This window comes from Taeniopygia guttata, chromosome 7, assembly GCF_048771995.1.
Source record: "Taeniopygia guttata chromosome 7, bTaeGut7.mat, whole genome shotgun sequence".
In the NCBI taxonomy this organism is placed as follows: Eukaryota; Metazoa; Chordata; class Aves; order Passeriformes; family Estrildidae; genus Taeniopygia; species Taeniopygia guttata.
The window spans coordinates 5,271,614-5,289,363 of NC_133032.1; the positions used below are offsets into that span (position 1 = coordinate 5,271,614).

General features: G+C 47.8%; 1 protein-coding gene across 3 annotated transcripts in view; it reads left to right on the plus strand.

The window, feature by feature from the left end:
* ITGB5 (integrin subunit beta 5) overlaps positions 1–17,750 on the plus strand; it is a 66,390-nt gene that overhangs the window by 17,983 nt on the left and 30,657 nt on the right. For all 3 annotated transcript variants that reach the window (XM_030277124.4, XM_072931996.1, XM_072931997.1), the window contains 6 exons: positions 1,151–1,319; positions 7,177–7,338; positions 8,807–8,902; positions 9,929–10,018; positions 13,372–13,506; positions 16,074–16,503. In XM_030277124.4, coding sequence (XP_030132984.1) covers positions 1,151–1,319; positions 7,177–7,338; positions 8,807–8,902; positions 9,929–10,018; positions 13,372–13,506; positions 16,074–16,503 — 1,082 coding nt within the window. The remainder of the gene's footprint in view (positions 1–1,150; positions 1,320–7,176; positions 7,339–8,806; positions 8,903–9,928; positions 10,019–13,371; positions 13,507–16,073; positions 16,504–17,750) is intronic.

A 17,750-nucleotide genomic window follows, 5' to 3' on the forward strand; every position in this document is an offset into this window, starting at 1 on the left:
TGCCCCACAGTTAGTGAGGGGTGGGTATTGTTTATGGAAATCCCTGCTTTGGGGGTCCCTTGTGAGGAATTTGAGTTCTCAGTGATGGTAAATTTTAAATACTCCTTTGTGTAAAAAGCCTCTTTCAACTTATCCATAGTGGGTCATGTGTCAGCAGGAGCTTTTAATTGTACTCTGGGTTATATGTTTAAAGATAAGAGTGAATTAGTGCAAGGCCAACTCCTATTTAAACACATTTCTTCTTAACCCTTCCCATGCCTCTCTCCTGCACACACTCACTGATTTCCTATGCCACAGGAGCTGCTATGCTGAGCTCTCCAAGTGAGCACCAAAACTGCCTTCTCATGGTTTTGTATGGAAAAAAAAATGTTTCCTGGTAGCCTGCCAAGACATTTCTCTGCCTTAGGGTGCCCCTCCTACCTTTCTGCTCCAGTGGTGCCCTGGGAAGCAGAGATGGTGTTTGCTCACCAGCTTGCAGGCAGAGTGGGAGGAAGCTTGAGCTGGTGTTGGTTATTGCTCCATCTCATACTGGGCAATTGCCAGGTGCCTGGTGATGTGCCATAGGTGTAGGGTGGCTCATACTGGCAAGAAAACTGGATGACACAATGAAAATCTATACTGCAGAAGAGGGGAAAGGTAGCTCTCAGCAGTGATGCTCCTGCCCTTTGACACCAGCCCACATGCTCTGCAGGTGTGGGACATGGCTCCCATGGCCCTCCTGCACTGCTGGGGAGGGTGGATCTGCCAAAATGCAGCCTCCCTATCACTGGGTCACATCCTTGGCTGCAGATTCCCAGTGAAAACCACTTTATGAGTGCTGAAACTGCAGGGCAGGATGGCCCAGGGTGGTGGGCTGGTGCTCAGTGTCTCCACTCACATGGTACATGGAGAGAGATGTTCAGTCCTGGTGGGATTTCTGGAAACTTCAGCTTCTGAAAGCCCCTGAGAGGAGGAAAAAAGTTGATTCTTCTGCAGGGTTTTGTAGAGAAATAGCCAGAAGTTGAACTGTCCAAAACACGAAGCACTGCGAAAGTATTCCAACCCTCTGAACAAAATCTTAGAGACCAACCTGGTAGAGCTGGGAGCTTCTGCAGTTCTTGGCTGCGGATGTGGTTCCTCCCAGCTGACCACTCCTCTGTTCTTCACACAGTTATAAGCTGTTCCCCAGCTGTGTCCCATCCTTTGGCTTCCGCCACCTCCTGTCCCTGACGGATAAAGTCGACCGTTTCAACGAAGAAGTCCAGAAACAGAAGGTTTCCCGCAACAGAGATGCTCCAGAGGGCGGCTTCGATGCCATTTTGCAGGCTGCTGTGTGCAAGGTGAGTTGTTCTGATTTCTGGAGGTTTCTTCTGCTCTGTTCTTGAGCCAAGACAAAGCTTCAGTTTGCCATTTCTTGGAAGTAACTACTACATTTTTCTTGGAGAAACTGAAAAATGCTTTTAAAAGTAGACACTTTTGTTTTTATGTGTTTCCGTAGATAAACAGGCAAAGGAAAAAAGGTTAATTCTTTGTCTAGTTTAAAGGGAAAGATTGGAGATTCTGCAGAAGCAAATTTAGGGCTGAGATTTCATTACACAGTTAGACCTTTGGTGCTGAGTGCCTGTGACAGAATCCTTCCAGAGTCACATACACTTGTGTGCAGCAGTACTGCACATCAGCTCAGTGTGGTTTTCAAGGGTGTGTCAAACACATCTTGCAGCGGTAGACCCATGTTAAGGGCTGGAGCTGGTTCCTACTGCCCATACTTTCCCTCTGTGTGGCGGGATGATCTCAGCTCTGGGTGCTGATAGCCTTCTCTCCCTCTTTGTCAGCAGAATTGGAGCAGAGTTCATTAGCTTGGTGCCATGTTAGCCATATCCTTAGGGTTTTTGGAGATGCTTGCATGAAGATCTTTCTGGAACAATTAGTTGGGTTGCTCCATATCCCTTTGTCATGAATGAAAGTGTTTGCTCCACTCTGAAATGAGGCAGAGCTTCCCTGCTCATCAGGAATGGTTCTATTTGTTTTTTTCCCCTATTGCTGCAATTTGCATTGTGCTTGCCTCAGCTTTGCTTAGTCCTTTTGGCTGGGCATGTTTTCTTCTAGGTCTGAATGGGAGCTGGGAGATAGGCATGGTCTGTGGGAGTGATGGGATGCAGGCAAGTGGGAAACCTGATCTTTCCTTGCCTGGGTTGGCTTCTCTGTGTTTCATGCTCCTGGCAGGACTGAGCCTGCCCCATTGGGGCATCTTCCCACGGATATTGTTGTTGGCACAGCTACAGTGCTGCTCCCAATAACTGTCTGGATATAAAGTGCTCCTCAGTTTTGGAGAGGTGGCTCCCATGGTTAGAGCAGGGATGGCTCAGGATGGTGACTCAGTTGTGCCATTCACCATGTGGGTTTTTGCACTCTCTTCCATGATGTTACTGCAAAAACAGGCAAATATTTCCCTATGGTGCAGCAGTGCTTCAGTGTGTATCACAAGGGCTCATTTCTAAGTGCTGGTGGAAGGCAGGAGACCTGCAAGATATTTCCTCTGTATTTCTGGCAGTCTCAGAGTGTTTGGTAAGGACCAAAAGCTTTAACTGTCCTTCTTGACTGGACAGCCTGGTCCCTTCTAAATTTAGAAGATGAATTTAAATGCTGGTAACCATCTAAATTCAGGAATGAGCACCCTGAAGGAAGGGTGAGCAAAGGTGAGCAAGTGCACATGCATGACTGTTGGCATGATGTGGCAGGTCATGACAGCAAATTTCTGCAGCCACAGCAGTTAATTAATTACTGGAGCTTGGTGTGGGAAGGGAAGTCCATGGGCCTGGTGTGCAAGGCAGGAGAACTGGTTGTGCTGTGACTCATGCTGCACTGGCAGCGCCTTGCTCTGGGCAGAGCAGCTGCCTCTGATCACAGCCATGAGCAGCAAAGATTCTGTCTGTCCAGAGTTAAAAAAGGCAAAATTTCAAGCCAGCTGATTGCCATTAGGATGTTTAGTCCCATAGTCAAAATAGGAACTTATTGCTTAATTTCCCTTGTGGTCCCTAAGCAAAGGCCCAGGCTGGTCAGTGGCTGTGGGCTGTGGTGAGACTCAACACCACTGAGATGGGTGAGGGTTGCAGACATCTGGGGTGGCAGTGAAGTGCAGCTTGCTGACGAGGATGTTCTTGGCATGGAGTTTTTCATCCTGCAGTGACTAATGGAGTATCATGGGGATGAAAACCCCAGAAACAGACAGTGATTTCTGTTAATTCAGGAACTATTCCCATTCCCATGGAAGGAGAGCAGCATATGGGTGCCTTGATGATTTCTGAGGTGGGTTTCCTCATCACTGCTGTGGCACCCCATTGCATCTCACTGGCATGCTCCAGCTTTTTCCAGCCTAGTTATCACCTTAGAAAGTCCCCTGCCTCGGGGACCTGCAGGGTGTTGCTCATGAAGCACTTTGTGATCAGCATCAAGGGGAGAGCTGGTCATGGCATAGCAGAGCCTTGCTGTCTCCAAGCCATGGTGTCTAAACAAAGCCTTCTCCCCTTCTGAGGTGTCAGAAACAATACCTCCCGTGTTGACTAGATGTTTTTACACTGGAATGCATAGCAAGCATTTCTTCTGCATGAGCTGCCTAAGGGCTCTGTAGCACTCAAGCAATGTTTTGGCCTGGTCTTCAACCCAAAGAATAGGGAAAGTTTGTACAGCTAATAGAGACTAAGGAGCAGGCTCAGGGTTTGGCTCCTTTCTGAAAGATGAAGATATGGTAAATGTTATTCTTGAGGCAATGAAAGAGCCAGAGACAATAAGCCTTTATTCTGATGCTAAAATAGTATGCCAGGAATATTAATCAGTCTTCCATAATTACATTTTCCATTTGCAGTGTTTTGGTTTTTTGCCATTCTCTAAGTGCAAGCCTCATATGGCTTGGTGGTATGTGTAAGTTTTAGATCTTATATGGTAAGATGAAGTGAGGAGATAATGCCAGATTGAAAAATAAAGCATCTTTTGGAATGGTTTTGATTGGTGCTTGCTAGACACTGGTAGTTGGAGATAGCCAAGGGAGACACTGAGGTGCCTTTCAGAGCAATACCAAGTGAAGGAGGTTTTGGCTTTTGATTCCTAAGGCATACTTGTCTGGCACCTGTATCTGTTTCTTGCTTCCAAGAAGGTCTGCACCTGAAAAACTGGTGAGGTTTTAGACAAATTGATGAATACAGGGGGGGTCTTCTGGCAACTGAGTCTTGGCAATTGAATGGCTTTTATTCAGTGCCCAAAGTATAAATGTAGATATTTATTCAGACATGGAAATACAGGCTTTGCAGCTTTTTCAGTAGTATTTGGAGAGCTGTGCTGAGGCAGCTGTGGCAGTTCTGCCAGTCACTGTGGGCTGTATGGAGTGAGAAGCTGTTTTTTTGGGGTACAGAAGGTGACTGCAGCTGGTTGTAGGAGGAGGTGCAGGATCCATAGCAGCCCAAGCCCTGTGGAAACATGTTGCACTACTATGGGTCCAGTCCCACCCCTGCTTTAAAAATTCTTCTTATCCCATAAGGATCAAAAACCAGATGAGGGGGTAGACATCAGTGCAGGGTTTCTTGTTCAGCAATCGCAGTCCAATAAAAATAAATGAAGTTCTCCTTGGTTATTTGCTTTAAGCAGAGTGGAGTGCTGCTCTGGGTTTCTCAGTGGAAACTGCATGCTGCAGAGCTGTATTTTCCAGTGCCTTGAGGCCACTGGCAGAGGCACTGTGAGATGCTCCTTGGCATGCCAGCCTCCTTGGGGGGCTTTTTTTGTAGGTCTACAGGTTTTTTTTTTTGGTGTGGGATCAGCACTGGCTTGGCCAGCCCACCCAAGGCACCCTGGTTTGATGCTCTGAGGCGTCACATACTTTCGGTGCCTGGATTTTGGCACTGAGATTGTGGGTGCTCATTGCTTTTTGGGAGTGAGTTCCTGAACTGAGCAGACACACAGCAGTTTTGATTTTGTTTATGTGGGAAATTGTGTCAGAGTCATGGAGAGTTTGTCTGCAAAGGAATTCTTAACCCATTACTTAAAGGTGGGCTTAGCAGGCAGGTGACCAGCACCAGCACCCCTGAAGTGACTTTGTAATTGCTTCTTGAATGCAGCTCCTTTTCTTTGTGTGCAGCACATTTCTAAGGAAATGAAACTCAGATTAATCCTTCTAATCTCTTTGGGAGTTTCTTGGCCTTAATAATTTAAAAATAAATCAGCTTTGGATACTCAAAGAAAAGTGAATTGGATGGGCTTCTGTCTGGTGGCTGAGTAGACTGAAAACTGCCTCTTACATTATTAGAGCTGTAATCACTTTTGGGTTGAATTCTTAAGAAGTTGCGTTTTGGCATGAGTTTTAGCCTTTTGTCCAGTGGGGTAACTTCAGAGGAATGAATCCTGCTTCCCAGAGCAAAAAATCCTCATTGCTTCCTGAGCTGGGCTGTAACGTGCTGGTGCATGGTAAAGGATGTGTGTTGCCAAAAATTTCTTCCTATGGCCTTATATACATCGTGGGGTTTTTTAAAATGTCAATAAAGAAAATAAGCCTTCTGTAATGGGGAGGAAAAAGGAATCTACTCTGGAATAGCTTCCATTAAGCAAGAGTTATATTATTGGAAAATCAGCAGGCCTTGGGCTATGACTCACATTTGGAGGCAAAAATTGCGCTGGCAGACGTGATTCTGCATCCTTCTGCCTGCTCTGCCCTCCTGTCCTGCCCATGCCAGTGTTTTCAGGAAGGGCCAGCACCTTCCTGTAAACAGGGCAGAGTTTGGGTTTTGCTAAATAAGCTGAGCAGTAACTCTGGAGGAGTTTGGTTATCTCCAGATGCACCGTGTTCCCATCAGTGACCTAGCTTTTCTCTTGTGCTTCCCCAAAGGATTTGTGTGCTGGTACTCTGAGGCAGGGTCTGGAGGGAGTGGGATGTGGAAGTGTGTGGGCAGGGAAGGTGTGGGGCAGTGTCTTTGCTGGGAGATGGTCAGTGTAGCCAGCCCAAGCTCTGGACAATGGGACTTTCTGCCTCTAGTCTGTGCCATGGCAGGATCTCCCTGCTCACCCAGCCTGGCAGTGACCTGGCAGCAGGAGCAGCCACTGAGGGGGTTTGCTGCAGCACAGTGGTTTTCAAAAATTTCCTTTGGGCACCTCTGTTTCCTTCCACTTCCATTGCAATGAAGTGCTTCAGTGTGCTGTTACAGGCACAGAGCTGCTTCCTTGGCTGATGAACACTTGGAAACCTGGGGAAGCTCCATGGGAGGGAAATGTTTCTAATCTAGAGCTTATCCCTTTACTTGAAAAAAAAATTCTGTCCTTTCATTTTTCTTTGTGCAAGGACAGTGATAATGTCTGGTCCTTGCACAGAGGGACCAAGGAGGGGTCAGAGGACACTTCATGTGCTGTGCTTGACACCTCAGTGCTTTTGTAGGGACCAGTACAGAATGTCTTGACATTACCATGTTTTTAAATAGGCAGAGGTTTCTCAGAGCAGCACTGTGCAGAGTGGTTGTGTGGAATTAGTGCCAGCACCAATGCCAGAGGTCCCTGCTCTGCTCTGGCTGTGTGTACGCTGGCCCTCCTGGGCTGTGGTGCAGGGGGAGGGAGCTGCCTGGGGCATGTGTCGAGTTGTACAATGAAATAGCAGGGGCACCATGGCTTCCAGGAGATGTGTGCAGAAGGGGATCAGGGCAGAGTGCCTGGGCAGGAGTGTGGTTGCACCAAAGCCAGTCCCCTCAGGTAAGCACCTCGCTTTGTCCATCACAGCTCAGACAAAGCCTTTATGAGCGGGCAGTAATGAAAATGCTGAGCTGGGATATTGCAGCTCTTGCTGTTGTGTTGGCCGCTCCACAGAGCTGAGGAAATAAGGTCAGATTAAATGTGTGTGGAGGAAATTGGCAGGTCTCCTTTGGCTATAAAAGCAGCTGAAATTTTTACTCTTGGATCTGGGTAGAGAAGGTCTGGTGGACAGTCCACATACCTTCTCGTGCTTTTTAAATTAAGTGTGTTGGAAGGAGATGCTGGGAAATGCTGGATGGGCTCCTGACATTTTGTTTTCGTACCAGGGCTGGGTGCACAGGAGCATGGTACTCCCCTAATTAATGCTAACGGGTCTGCTGCTGGCCAGGCACGTGGCTGGGACCGTGTGCGGGGTGAGGGGTGAAGCTGGGCTTGGCAGGGGCAGGCTGCTGTCTCACAGGGTTTGCCTTCCCCCAGGAGAAGATCGGCTGGCGTAAGGAGGCATCTCACCTGCTGGTCTTCACCACGGATGATGTGCCCCACATAGCCCTGGATGGGAAGCTGGGGGGGCTGGTGCAGCCCCACGATGGCCAGTGCCACCTGAATGAAGCCAACGAGTACAGCGCGTCCAGCCAGCTGGTGAGTGGGGCACAAGGCACAGCCCTTAGAGACGTCGTGGGCTGGTGGACCTCTCTGGAGACCAGCCAAGCCCTGCTCCAGCAGCTTTTGGCAAATGCAGTGCCTGGTTTAACCCAGCTTCTGTAATTTGCAAATATAAATTGCTCTTCTTTTGGGCATTCCCCCATAGTGAATGCTTCTGTGATGGTCAAAAATGGGTTGGTGATTTACTGAGTTCCTTCAAAGCTCATTGCAAGGGATGGAAAAGTAATTTGGTGCCCTGAAAAGCATTACATTTTGCCTGCAAAGTGTAGAGGAAACAGAATATGTCATCCCTTTTCTAAAATATGTCTGAGGGGGATGGAGTCTGAGGACTGTCCAAAGGACTCTTCCTGAGGAGGGTGTATCTACCTTGATGTGACTACATGAACAAGTACCACAGAATGCTCCTTTTATTCATAGCCTTTGAGCACAACACTAACATAAGTCTTAGTAATAAACACCAAACTAGCCCATTTTAAAAACTGAACTCAGTGGAGGAAACTTCTGGGATGAATGAGCACTTGCCTGCCACTTCATTATCCCATCATTCTGCAGAATAGTACTTTATTCAGCAGATCACATACATTAATGATTATGATTTTTGTCCCTGAATGTCACCCAGTGAGGAGAGGGGAACCTGGGTGGCTGTGTTAAGGTCAGAAGCTGGGCTCTACAGTGGAACCTCTGGTGCAATCCTACCACGTGGATGTATATGGAAGGGAGCACAGTCCCTGAACTGGCTCCCTTATGTGGAGTTAATGCTGGAGAGCTGGCATGGGGATGCTGCCTTGGCGTTTCCATGTTTGAATCTCAGAGGCTCTCAGTCAGCCCTCCAGTATTCGAGTAAATGAGATGGTTTTTTCCAAGGACAGGACTTCAGAAGCAGGCAGGAGTTTTAAACTCAAGCTGGTCTCTCGAAACTGAGCCCTGGTTCATTATTTTGTTGCTAGAGCAGTGTCTCCCTGCTATCCTCTCTGCTTGGGAAATCTGCAGAATTAAAGAGCTTACTGTAATCTCTTTATGGTCCCAATATGCAGAAAGAACAGGCAATGGATGTTTCTGTTCTGGGAGAAAAAAAATTGATACATTTCCACTTTCTTCAGTTCTAGATCTCCCTGCCTTGCACCCCTTGAGGTAGCAGCCATTTAGCACATGTGCGTCTGCTGATGGCAAAATAGAAAAGGGAAAGAAATAACCCAGTGGTTTGGGTATTGCTGTGGCTAGTGGTGTTGTCAGTCATGCATTTTAGTGAGTAGTGCTGTAGAAATATTTAACAGATTTCTACTGTTTCAGTTGGGATTGTGCTGATACATCAGGGACTTCATCCCACGACAAAACACGCCATGTGTCTGGAATGAATTTTGCTATTGGGAAGAGAAGAGCAAGGAAATTAGTCTTTGTTTCTGTGTTACCCACCAGTCTTTCTGCCTGTTTTTTCCCCCGCTAGGATTATCCTTCCCTGGCACTTCTTGGGGAGAAACTTGCTGAAAACAACATCCACCTGATTTTTGCTGTTACAAAAAGTCATTACATCCTCTACAAGGTAAGTGCTGACTTGCCTGGGCTGGGGGGAGACTGAAACGCCTCTTGAGGCCCTGGGCAGTGGAGACAGCTGCCAACACGTGTGTGCAGTGGCAAACATGTGTGTGCAGTGATAAGGGGTGCATGCTTGTGGCCACAGGCTGCCTGGTGCAGGCAGGCAAGGCTCAGCCCCGCTAGTCCTTTCAGCAGAAAGCACTAAAGCAAACAGATATATGTGTGTTAGTGAGCATGTGAAGAGCTAAAATAGACTCTGTTAATCTGGATGTTCGGACGGCTGCCAGCATGCGGTGTGCCAGAGAGCAGAAACCTGCTCAGCCCATTCTGCAGTGACCTAATCCCGTTACCTAATCATGCACAGCGTTTCTGCCCAGCTGTGTTTTTCCATCACGGACTCCAGGGCCCTGACGTGCCACACACAATTTGAACTCTCCTGCCATTCCTCTCTCCCCTTCAAAAGGAAAGATGACCCAAGGCACAAAGACCAGCCAGTGTCTAGAGCCATCCTGCGGGGTTTTGCTGCTCTGCAGATGCAGGGGTGATGTTTCAGGCGGGGTTGCTTTTGGAAAGCTCTGCCGGCTCAAGCAGGAACAACAAGCAGCCCACGTTGCTATGGCCGGGATGCTGCTGGTCGCCCGTGGGGAGTGGGAAGGCTGAGCTTGTTCTCCACCCCTTCTCCTGGGGATGCTCAGGGCTGGGAGGGAAGTCGGACAGCTGCCCCTCCCTCCCTGCAGTGCCAGCTTTCCCGAGTGCACAGCGGCTGGGTCTTGCCCCCTCCAGCAGCAGAGCCAGGTATGTTTGTTCCTGCCCCATGGCCATGATCTTTGTTTAATATTTGACATGCTTCATTAGCAGTGCTTTACTTTTGAAAGCTCCACATTAACCAGAGCCAAATCATACCATGTACACCACTGGGTGATGGGGCAGTGTGTGTGGCCTGTGTCCCTGGCGTGGGGTCAATCCATTCTCATCCTCTGCTCTCCTCTCTGCACCTCAGCATTTTAATTTTTCTTCTATTTTTTTTTTAAAGAACCTTACCACTTTGATCCCTGGAACAACAGTGGAGATTTTGCACAAAGATTCCAAGAATATCATTGAGCTGATTGTCAAAGCCTACAACGTAAGTGCATTTTAATACCACAGCTGCTGAAGTGAGAAGTGCTAAGAACTTGGCCCGCTCAGCTGCCCCCAGTGAGCTCCACCCATCTTGGCCACCTCCCTCCCCTGTCCTCTCCACACTGCTGGAGCTGGGATATCCACCCTGGGGAGGGAAGCAAGGTGTGTGTGAGGAGGACAAGAAGCCTGGATATCTAAGAGAGCCTGTGGGACAGCAGAAATTCCACCTCATGTCTCTTGTATGCAGAATTACCCACAAAACACAGTCCCCATCTAAAACAGATCTCTCCCAGAGCACCCTACCAGAAGGTAAAATAGATTATTTCTTTGATATCTGATGTGTAGAGGCCTCTCAAGCATGGAACTAGGTCTAGGTAAGGTTTCATTCTTGCCTTGCTCTCCCTGCAGCCCATTGGTTTTCAACACCATATGAGTATGAGCATACTACCAAAGGAGCCCTGCCTATGTGGCAGCCTGCCCTGGCACAGTGAGGAGGACAGCAAGGGACCTGGAATTACACTGCTGACCTGATGTCATCTATCTCCATGGAGATCAGGGGAGCAGATCAATTAGAAGAGGCTAAATTGCATGTTCATGGCATAGTTCGTGTCAACATGTGTTGACTTCTCCCTGAATTCTTATGGGTCAGTCTTCATGATCCTGCAAGGATATTGCTGGGTGTTGGGCATGGAGATCTGACCCTGTAACAGGTCAGCCCTCAGGTAGAGTTGTTCATGTATGGAACCTGTGGGCACAGCTTTTGATGGCTGCAAGCTCTTCTTGGTATTATGTTCAATAGTGCAGAGGGTCAATAAGAACTTCTTGGGAGGAGTTTACACAACCAGAATTCATGTGGAGTTGTGGAGTGCTTTGCATGATCTGTAAAGTTCGTCCTTCCTTTCCCCCCAGCTCCCTGCAGTTAAAGCAGCATTTGGCTATGCCCTTGGGAAGAGTGCTTCCCAAAGCTTCACCCTCTGAGGAAGGCAATGAACAGTTAATGCTGCTAATGAGGCCCAGGAGATACTGCTAATCAAAAGCCCAGTTGTCCCAATTTGTCCCCTTGAGGTAGGAGGGTCTGGTGGCTGAGATGCTTGCCTGGGGAGAAATAAATGAATATTTATTCCACATTGACTTTGCATGAGGCCTCAGTGCCATCATGTGGAAACCTCCCTTTGCCTTGTGTTTGCAGTTGTAAGATGCATCCATGCCTCAATTTCACCACCCGTCAAGCTTTTGCAGATCAATACAGGCTGATGAAAATCATTGGGAAGCCTGTGGCTGCACCACTGCTCCCTCCTCTTGGTGGCTTTTTTTCCTGAAATGACAGAGGAAATTCTCTCTGAAGGAGATTGCTACAATTCTGTTTCCCAAGTGGGAGTGGACCTTTTTTTATTCCCTGTGTAAAGGAAAGTCTGAGCCTGGATAAATCCTTCATCTGCAAACAGGAACTGTCTTCTCCTGCGGGGTGGCAGTGGCTGATGTTCTAGGCCTGGGCTCAGTCCCTCCCCTTCAGTGTTTTCCCCATCTCTGGTCCTCTCTCATCTGCTTCCCCTCACTGATGCACATATCAGACTTGCTTAGGAGATCATCTCTTCATCTCTTCTTCTCCATCTCTTCATCTTCCATCTGCTCAGCACGCTGTACCCCCTCCCTCATCCCACCTGGTATGACGCAAAAGAGAACAGGGACTGCTTTCTCCCTGCCCTTCCCCCAAATCTCAACATACCTGGGAGATGGAAAAGCTCATGGGAGGCTGTGCCCAGACACAGGGCTGAGTTTGGACTGATGAGAGCAAATGAGATGCTGGTTTAAGAAGCACTTTCCTAAACCAAATCCTTGCAGGTCCTGGGAATGTTACTTTTGCAGCCAGCAGTTGCCCTCCGTGGTGGCTGTGGTGTTGTCACAAGTCACTGGTGTGTAACAGTGCCAAGGGGCTGATAATAATGGCACTGCATTTAGGGCAACAGCAGGACTATACAGGGCTAATAAGAGGATTTGGCATCTGTGTAGGAACATAGGATGAGCCTGTGCAAGGCCATACTGAGGCTTGGCCTGGTGTCCTGTTTTCTGCCATGGGATGGGATGCTCTGGAAAAGAAGACAGGGGAGCATATCAGTGTAGCAGCTAATTTCTACAGGATAATTTGGGCAGAGCATCCAAAGATTAATCTATCCATAGATTAATTAGCAATTGGCACATGCAGCGTTCAGCCCACAGGCAGTGGATGCTCCCTGTGGTCCCAGTTGTTACCCCATGAACACTTCTCTGTTACAGTAGAGAGATGGGAATTATTCCTTTCTTTCCTCAGGGACTGTTTAGAGTCATCTGGCCAAAACTCATTTATTTTCTGTCCATTTCTAGAAGCACTGGCTCTTTGCTGGCATGTGAACGTTGGTTTTTTTCATCACATGTACTGGAAAGAAGTCTGAATTAGCACTTTTCCTTAATCTGGCCTCTTTGGTGAGGGCTAGGGACAAGGGGAGGAGGGATGGAGCTGGAAGCTGGCTTTAGATAATAAGCATATTTGTACAAAAAGCTTCATTTTAAAAAACTTTGTCGTTTTTGGACACCACTGGTATGAAAATCAGTTCCAGCCAGTGGAAGAATTAAACAAAACAATGCCATTCTGGATTAATATTTATAAACTTCATTTTGTTGTGACTTAAAAAGTCTGTGTATGCAGTAGGGCAGAGAGTTGAGAAGCAGAAGAAAGGGTTAGAGGAAACCAAAACCTCACAGATGGAAAAGGCTCTTCACTTTGAAAAGTTTTTTCAAAGAAAGAGATTTTTCATTAATTTTTTCCCGTGGTGCTATTTCCAGCTGACACTTACGAAAGGGTGCTTTTTGTTCAGCTTTTTCTTCTAAGAGGGAGAATACATTTTTTTGACCCGTTGGGTGAAATGAAGAAAGCAGGACAGTTAATGCAGTTTCACGTGTTCTCTGTGCTGCACAGCAGACTTTGTAGGACAGCTGCCAGTGGAGAATCAGGAGCTGGTTTATGGGGAGGAGAAGGTGCAGATGTGCACAGAAAGCTCTTGCCTTCAATTCAGAGTTTGTGGTTGAGAAGGTTTTCTTCTTTTTCTTGTGCACCTGTTTGTTTCCAGTACTGGCTGCAGTGTCCATTAACCCTGCAGGGGTGGTAGGCAGCTCCCTGTGAATCTATTTGTGATTATCAGAAGTCTTCTGAGCTGGTTGAGTCAAACTCAAATGTCAATTTGTCTGCAGGGGTGATTTTTTTTCATATAGGTGCAGAGATGTCCTACCCATTCTCTGGAAACACTGGGAGAAGAGACTAAAGCAGAAGAAACCCTTCTGTGTTTGGGAGCTTGATGGTTTGCTTTCCCATTGTGTTTCCAGAGTATTCGGTCCAAGGTGGAGCTCACGGTCTGGGACAGCCCTGAGGACATTGGCTTGACCTTCACAGCCACCTGCCAGGATGGGTTGTCCTATCCTGGGCTCAGGAAGTGTGGGGATCTCAAAATTGGAGATACGGTGAGTCTGCTTTTTAATCTGTTCCCTGGAGAGGCTCTTTCACCTGCTTCCCTCAATTGATGAGTGCTGCTGGGCAATAAAACACAGTTTTGCTCCTTTTCCTCTGCTTTCCTCATGATGATAGAGAAACCCACAGAGAGCAGCTCTGCTAGTAGTAGTTCTGGGTGATGCAGGTCAGTCCAAGGTGAGCTGTGAGGAAAGAGGGAAAGCATTTTGTCTACAGTACTGAGCTAAAGGTCCTGATCTGGCAGCAGGATGCAGTAGTCAAAAATGAGCCTTTTTCCCTTAATCACAGATATTCACATCACACTCTCACCTGTGAAATTCCATAGGCAGCGGCCCTCCTCTCCCGTGTTCAGTTCCTAGGTTATTGGATGGCAGCACAGACTGAAATAAATCTTAACATGGCATAATCCACCCTGTGCTTTTCAAAAAGCAGTGAAGCTAAGCTTTGTTTGTTTAAATTGAGTGTTGATGCAGGTAAGTGAGTTGCTGGACTGCAGGGCTAGGGTAGGAGGGCTCAGGTCAGTGGGGAACCTCCTCTCTTTCTTCAGACTTTTGCTGTCCGAGGCCATGGGTGTGGGTTCATTAGCAGCCTGATTGCCTTATTTGAGAAGAGTGACTCTGCAAACATACCAGAGCTCTCAGTGCTGTGGTATATAAAAATAGTTTCAAAGAGTCAACAGTAGCTGGAGTTTTACCCCACCAAATAAGGATCATGTGAAGTGTTAAACAGGGAAGTGGCCTTGCTTTTTAAACTGAATTTACTGGGTCTTGGATAGGTGGGTAAAAGCAATCCCTGCTCCTACAGTAAAACTTGAACCCCCAAGGAAGCAGAGTAAATCTGGTGGTTGATCCTGGGCTCCAGCTTCAGCTAGAGCAGGGGGATTGCTCCAGCTGCTGCAACTTGTGCCATAAGGGGTCTGGCCATGAGTGCAGCTGGGATCTGGCACTGGCACCACTCCATTTTAGGGGCACCCTGAGTGTCAAGGTGCTTGCACAGGCAGAGATGTCACAGGATTGTGGGGTCATGTACCTCCACCCCTTCTTTTCAGCTGCTTTCTGTCCCACTCCTTCCAGGAGATTTGACTTCTGCTAAGGAAGTTTCCAAAGAGGATCATGCTGGCACTGGACCCTAATCTGGCAGGGCTTAGTCGAGGGGCTGTGGGTGTCAGCAGGTGAAAGGGAGCAGGATTACCCTGATCCCCTTAGTTTGCTTTCTGATCTCCTCCTCTGTAATTTGAGCTTCTATCCTAATTGCTTCGGGCCTTGGGAATGGGAAGGGGTCAAGGGAGGTTTCCTGGGGGTGCAGCTCTCCTGCCAGGGGTGGCTGCTGTGTCTTCAGCTGCACATCACCCCTTGACCTGTGGGACAGTGAAGTCAGCGAGATCTTGAGGTGACTCCCAAATGTCCCCAGAGAGAAAGCATTCCTTCCTGAGGCCTAGGAAAGGGTCTAATTTCCTTGGAATAAGGTTAATCCTCCTTCCTAACTGGCAGCTCTGGGCAGTGCTGACCAGCCCTAACAAAGAGCAGGATTAAAACGGGCTAAGAAAGCAACCAAAGTATGGTCCTGCTTTTCTCAAGGAGAAAATCCCTGGCACTGGACTGTAGCAACATTAAACGAGTATGAGTGTGATGTATAACCATGTAATGATTTGTAGACTGTTACTCTGTTCTTTTGAGAGTTTTAAAGTTCTTATAAAAGTTTCTTATGCCTTCTGATGTTTACATATTTCTACTGAATTTTTTCACGCTGTTCATATAAACAATGATTGTTTTGCATTCTTCTTTGTAGGTAGAGAAAATTGATAGACTGTTAATTTGAGGTGGTAATTTCACCCTCCAGTCCACTGAGACTTTTGCTATTCTGTACGTAGTGGAGTCAGAAGATAAAGTTTGCTTTTTTTAGTTCTTTTTCTTTCCTTTTACATCTAACCTGCTTGTGTGAGTTATTTCATGTTGTAGTATGACATAGAAACCTTCTGAAGCCAGGCTTGATAGAAGCATCCATTAAAAATGGCCTATGAGCATCATGCCAGAAGCTTGGGACTGTGGGGCTGATACACATTTCCACATGTAAATCAGGAGTCCCATAAAACCTTCTAAATCAATGATCTTACAGGCACCTTGGGTTCTTTGCTGGGCTGGTTAGATCTTTGACAGTGCCTGTTTTGAGAGAGTTTTCTATTTTAAATAGCACGAAAACTGGGTTATTTGCTAGAGTTTTGCCCTGTTTGTTTCATGGGAATAGGCAGGTTCCTTCCTACGTCACAGAAACCAGTGGTGCCCGATGGGGAAAACTGCTGTGAATGGCTGACAGCAGGGAGTTTTAAAATGCTTCGGATACTCAGCACCTCATGGGACTGGCAGATGTTGGTGCATTGAGCTGCAGGTGCCCTTGCTAGATGTGCAGTTGTTTGGGGGTTTTTTGCATACCTGGGAGTGAAGCTGGGCCCCATTCCGTGGAATTGCTCCATGGGTTTTCCCTGGGACATTTGCTCTTCCCTGCCGGGGAGCAGCGTTGGCAGCTGCTTTGGGGCCGTGCCTGTTACATCTCCGTTCCGCAGGTTTCCTTCGAGGTGGCTGTGGAGGCTCGGAGCTGCCCTGCCGAGGCCACGTCCCACAGCTTCACCATCAAGCCAGCCGGCTTTCGGGACACGCTGGAGGTGGCCGTGACCTACAGCTGCCTGTGCGGCTGCACCGGCCGTGCCGCGCCGGCCAGCGCCAAGTGCAGCGGCAACGGGACCTACGCCTGCGGCCTGTGCGACTGCCAGCCCGGCTACCTGGGGGCCCGCTGCGAGTGCCAGGAGGGGGCCGGCGGCGAGCTGCACCAGGCGCTGTGCCGCGAGGCCGAGGGCAAGCCCCTGTGCAGCGGCAGGGGCGAGTGCAGCTGCAACCAGTGCCTCTGCTACGAGAGCGAGTTCGGCAACATCTACGGGCCCTTCTGCGAGTGCGACGACTTCTCCTGCGCCAGGTACAAGGGAGTCCTCTGCTCAGGTAGGAGCCTTCCCTCCCTCGTGCCCTGCGTGCTGTGGCAGTGAGAAAACTGCCCCGAAATGGGGAAGGTTGCCGGGATGGAGCGTGCAGGGAACCTGCCCTGTTTCTGGAGGAGTCTGTACTCCCTTTCTTTTCCTTATGGCAACGAGGAATGAGAAATTTAGAGGCAACCACGTTAAGAACAAAAATTGCATTATCCTCATCAGAACTGGGTTTCCAGCATTGGAGTCAAAAGCTGTCTCCCTGCAGGTTTGTCTGCTGCTTGGGTCCCATGGGGATGAGCAGAGCTGTTGTTATTTTCATGTAACTATGCACATCTCTTGCACACTGATATATTTCCCTAGGAAAGAGTAAACCAGCACTGGCTTGAATCCTCTGAGGCTTTTTTGCTGTTTTCTTAGGTTGGGTTTTTCCTACGTGTGCCATCCTTCCCTGCCTAGGCAGAAACAATCTTCTTTCAAAGATGAAGTATTTGGTGTAATCCCCCAGTGCGTCACAGGTGAAAGGAAAGATTGTGTTTCAGGCTGTTAGTTATTAGAGAAAAGCTGTATTAAAGATTCCTAAAGCTGTTTTATGTATGGATTTTTCTCCCACTGGGAAAACAAGTCATTCACTGGGAGAGCTGCAGCCAGTCAGCTTTGCTTAAACAAAGGTAGATGAGTTATTTAGCTGTGTTTGCTGAAATGGTTTTAAAACCTCATCAGTGCAAGGTCAAATAACTTACCTTGAACATAATTGCCTGGATTATCCCTCAGACATAATTCCCTCAGTTGGATTGGGCAAAGGGTTGTTCTTTAAGATTTGCCTGCTTTCAAGCAAGTAAAATATTTCCGTAGCTGAAAACCTTGGACAAAAACAAGTGTAATCTTGGAAAAAAATAGTTACTTTTTATGTTTTCTCTAGGGAAGTGGTGTTTTTTTCTGCTGCTGTTTATCTTGCCCTGCATATTTCAGAATGGGGCAATAAGCTTTGGTTGTATGTTTCTGACTGTTTGAGGTGATAGTGTTGTTAGGTGGATAGAGGATGCTTGTGTTAATTTTCCTGTATCCTGGCTAGTGATTTTGTCAATGCTGAAGTTGAGGCAGGATATACTCTGGGTTTGGAATTGCCCTGGAGATCACTGCTGGGATCCAATGGGAAAGGCCAGTTCCACCCTGACAGTGAGTGCCCAGACTGGGGGGTCTGTGGGGCTCTCCCTGCTGATGCACGAGTGTAAAGATGGGTGAGCAAGCACAAAAAAAGTGTTT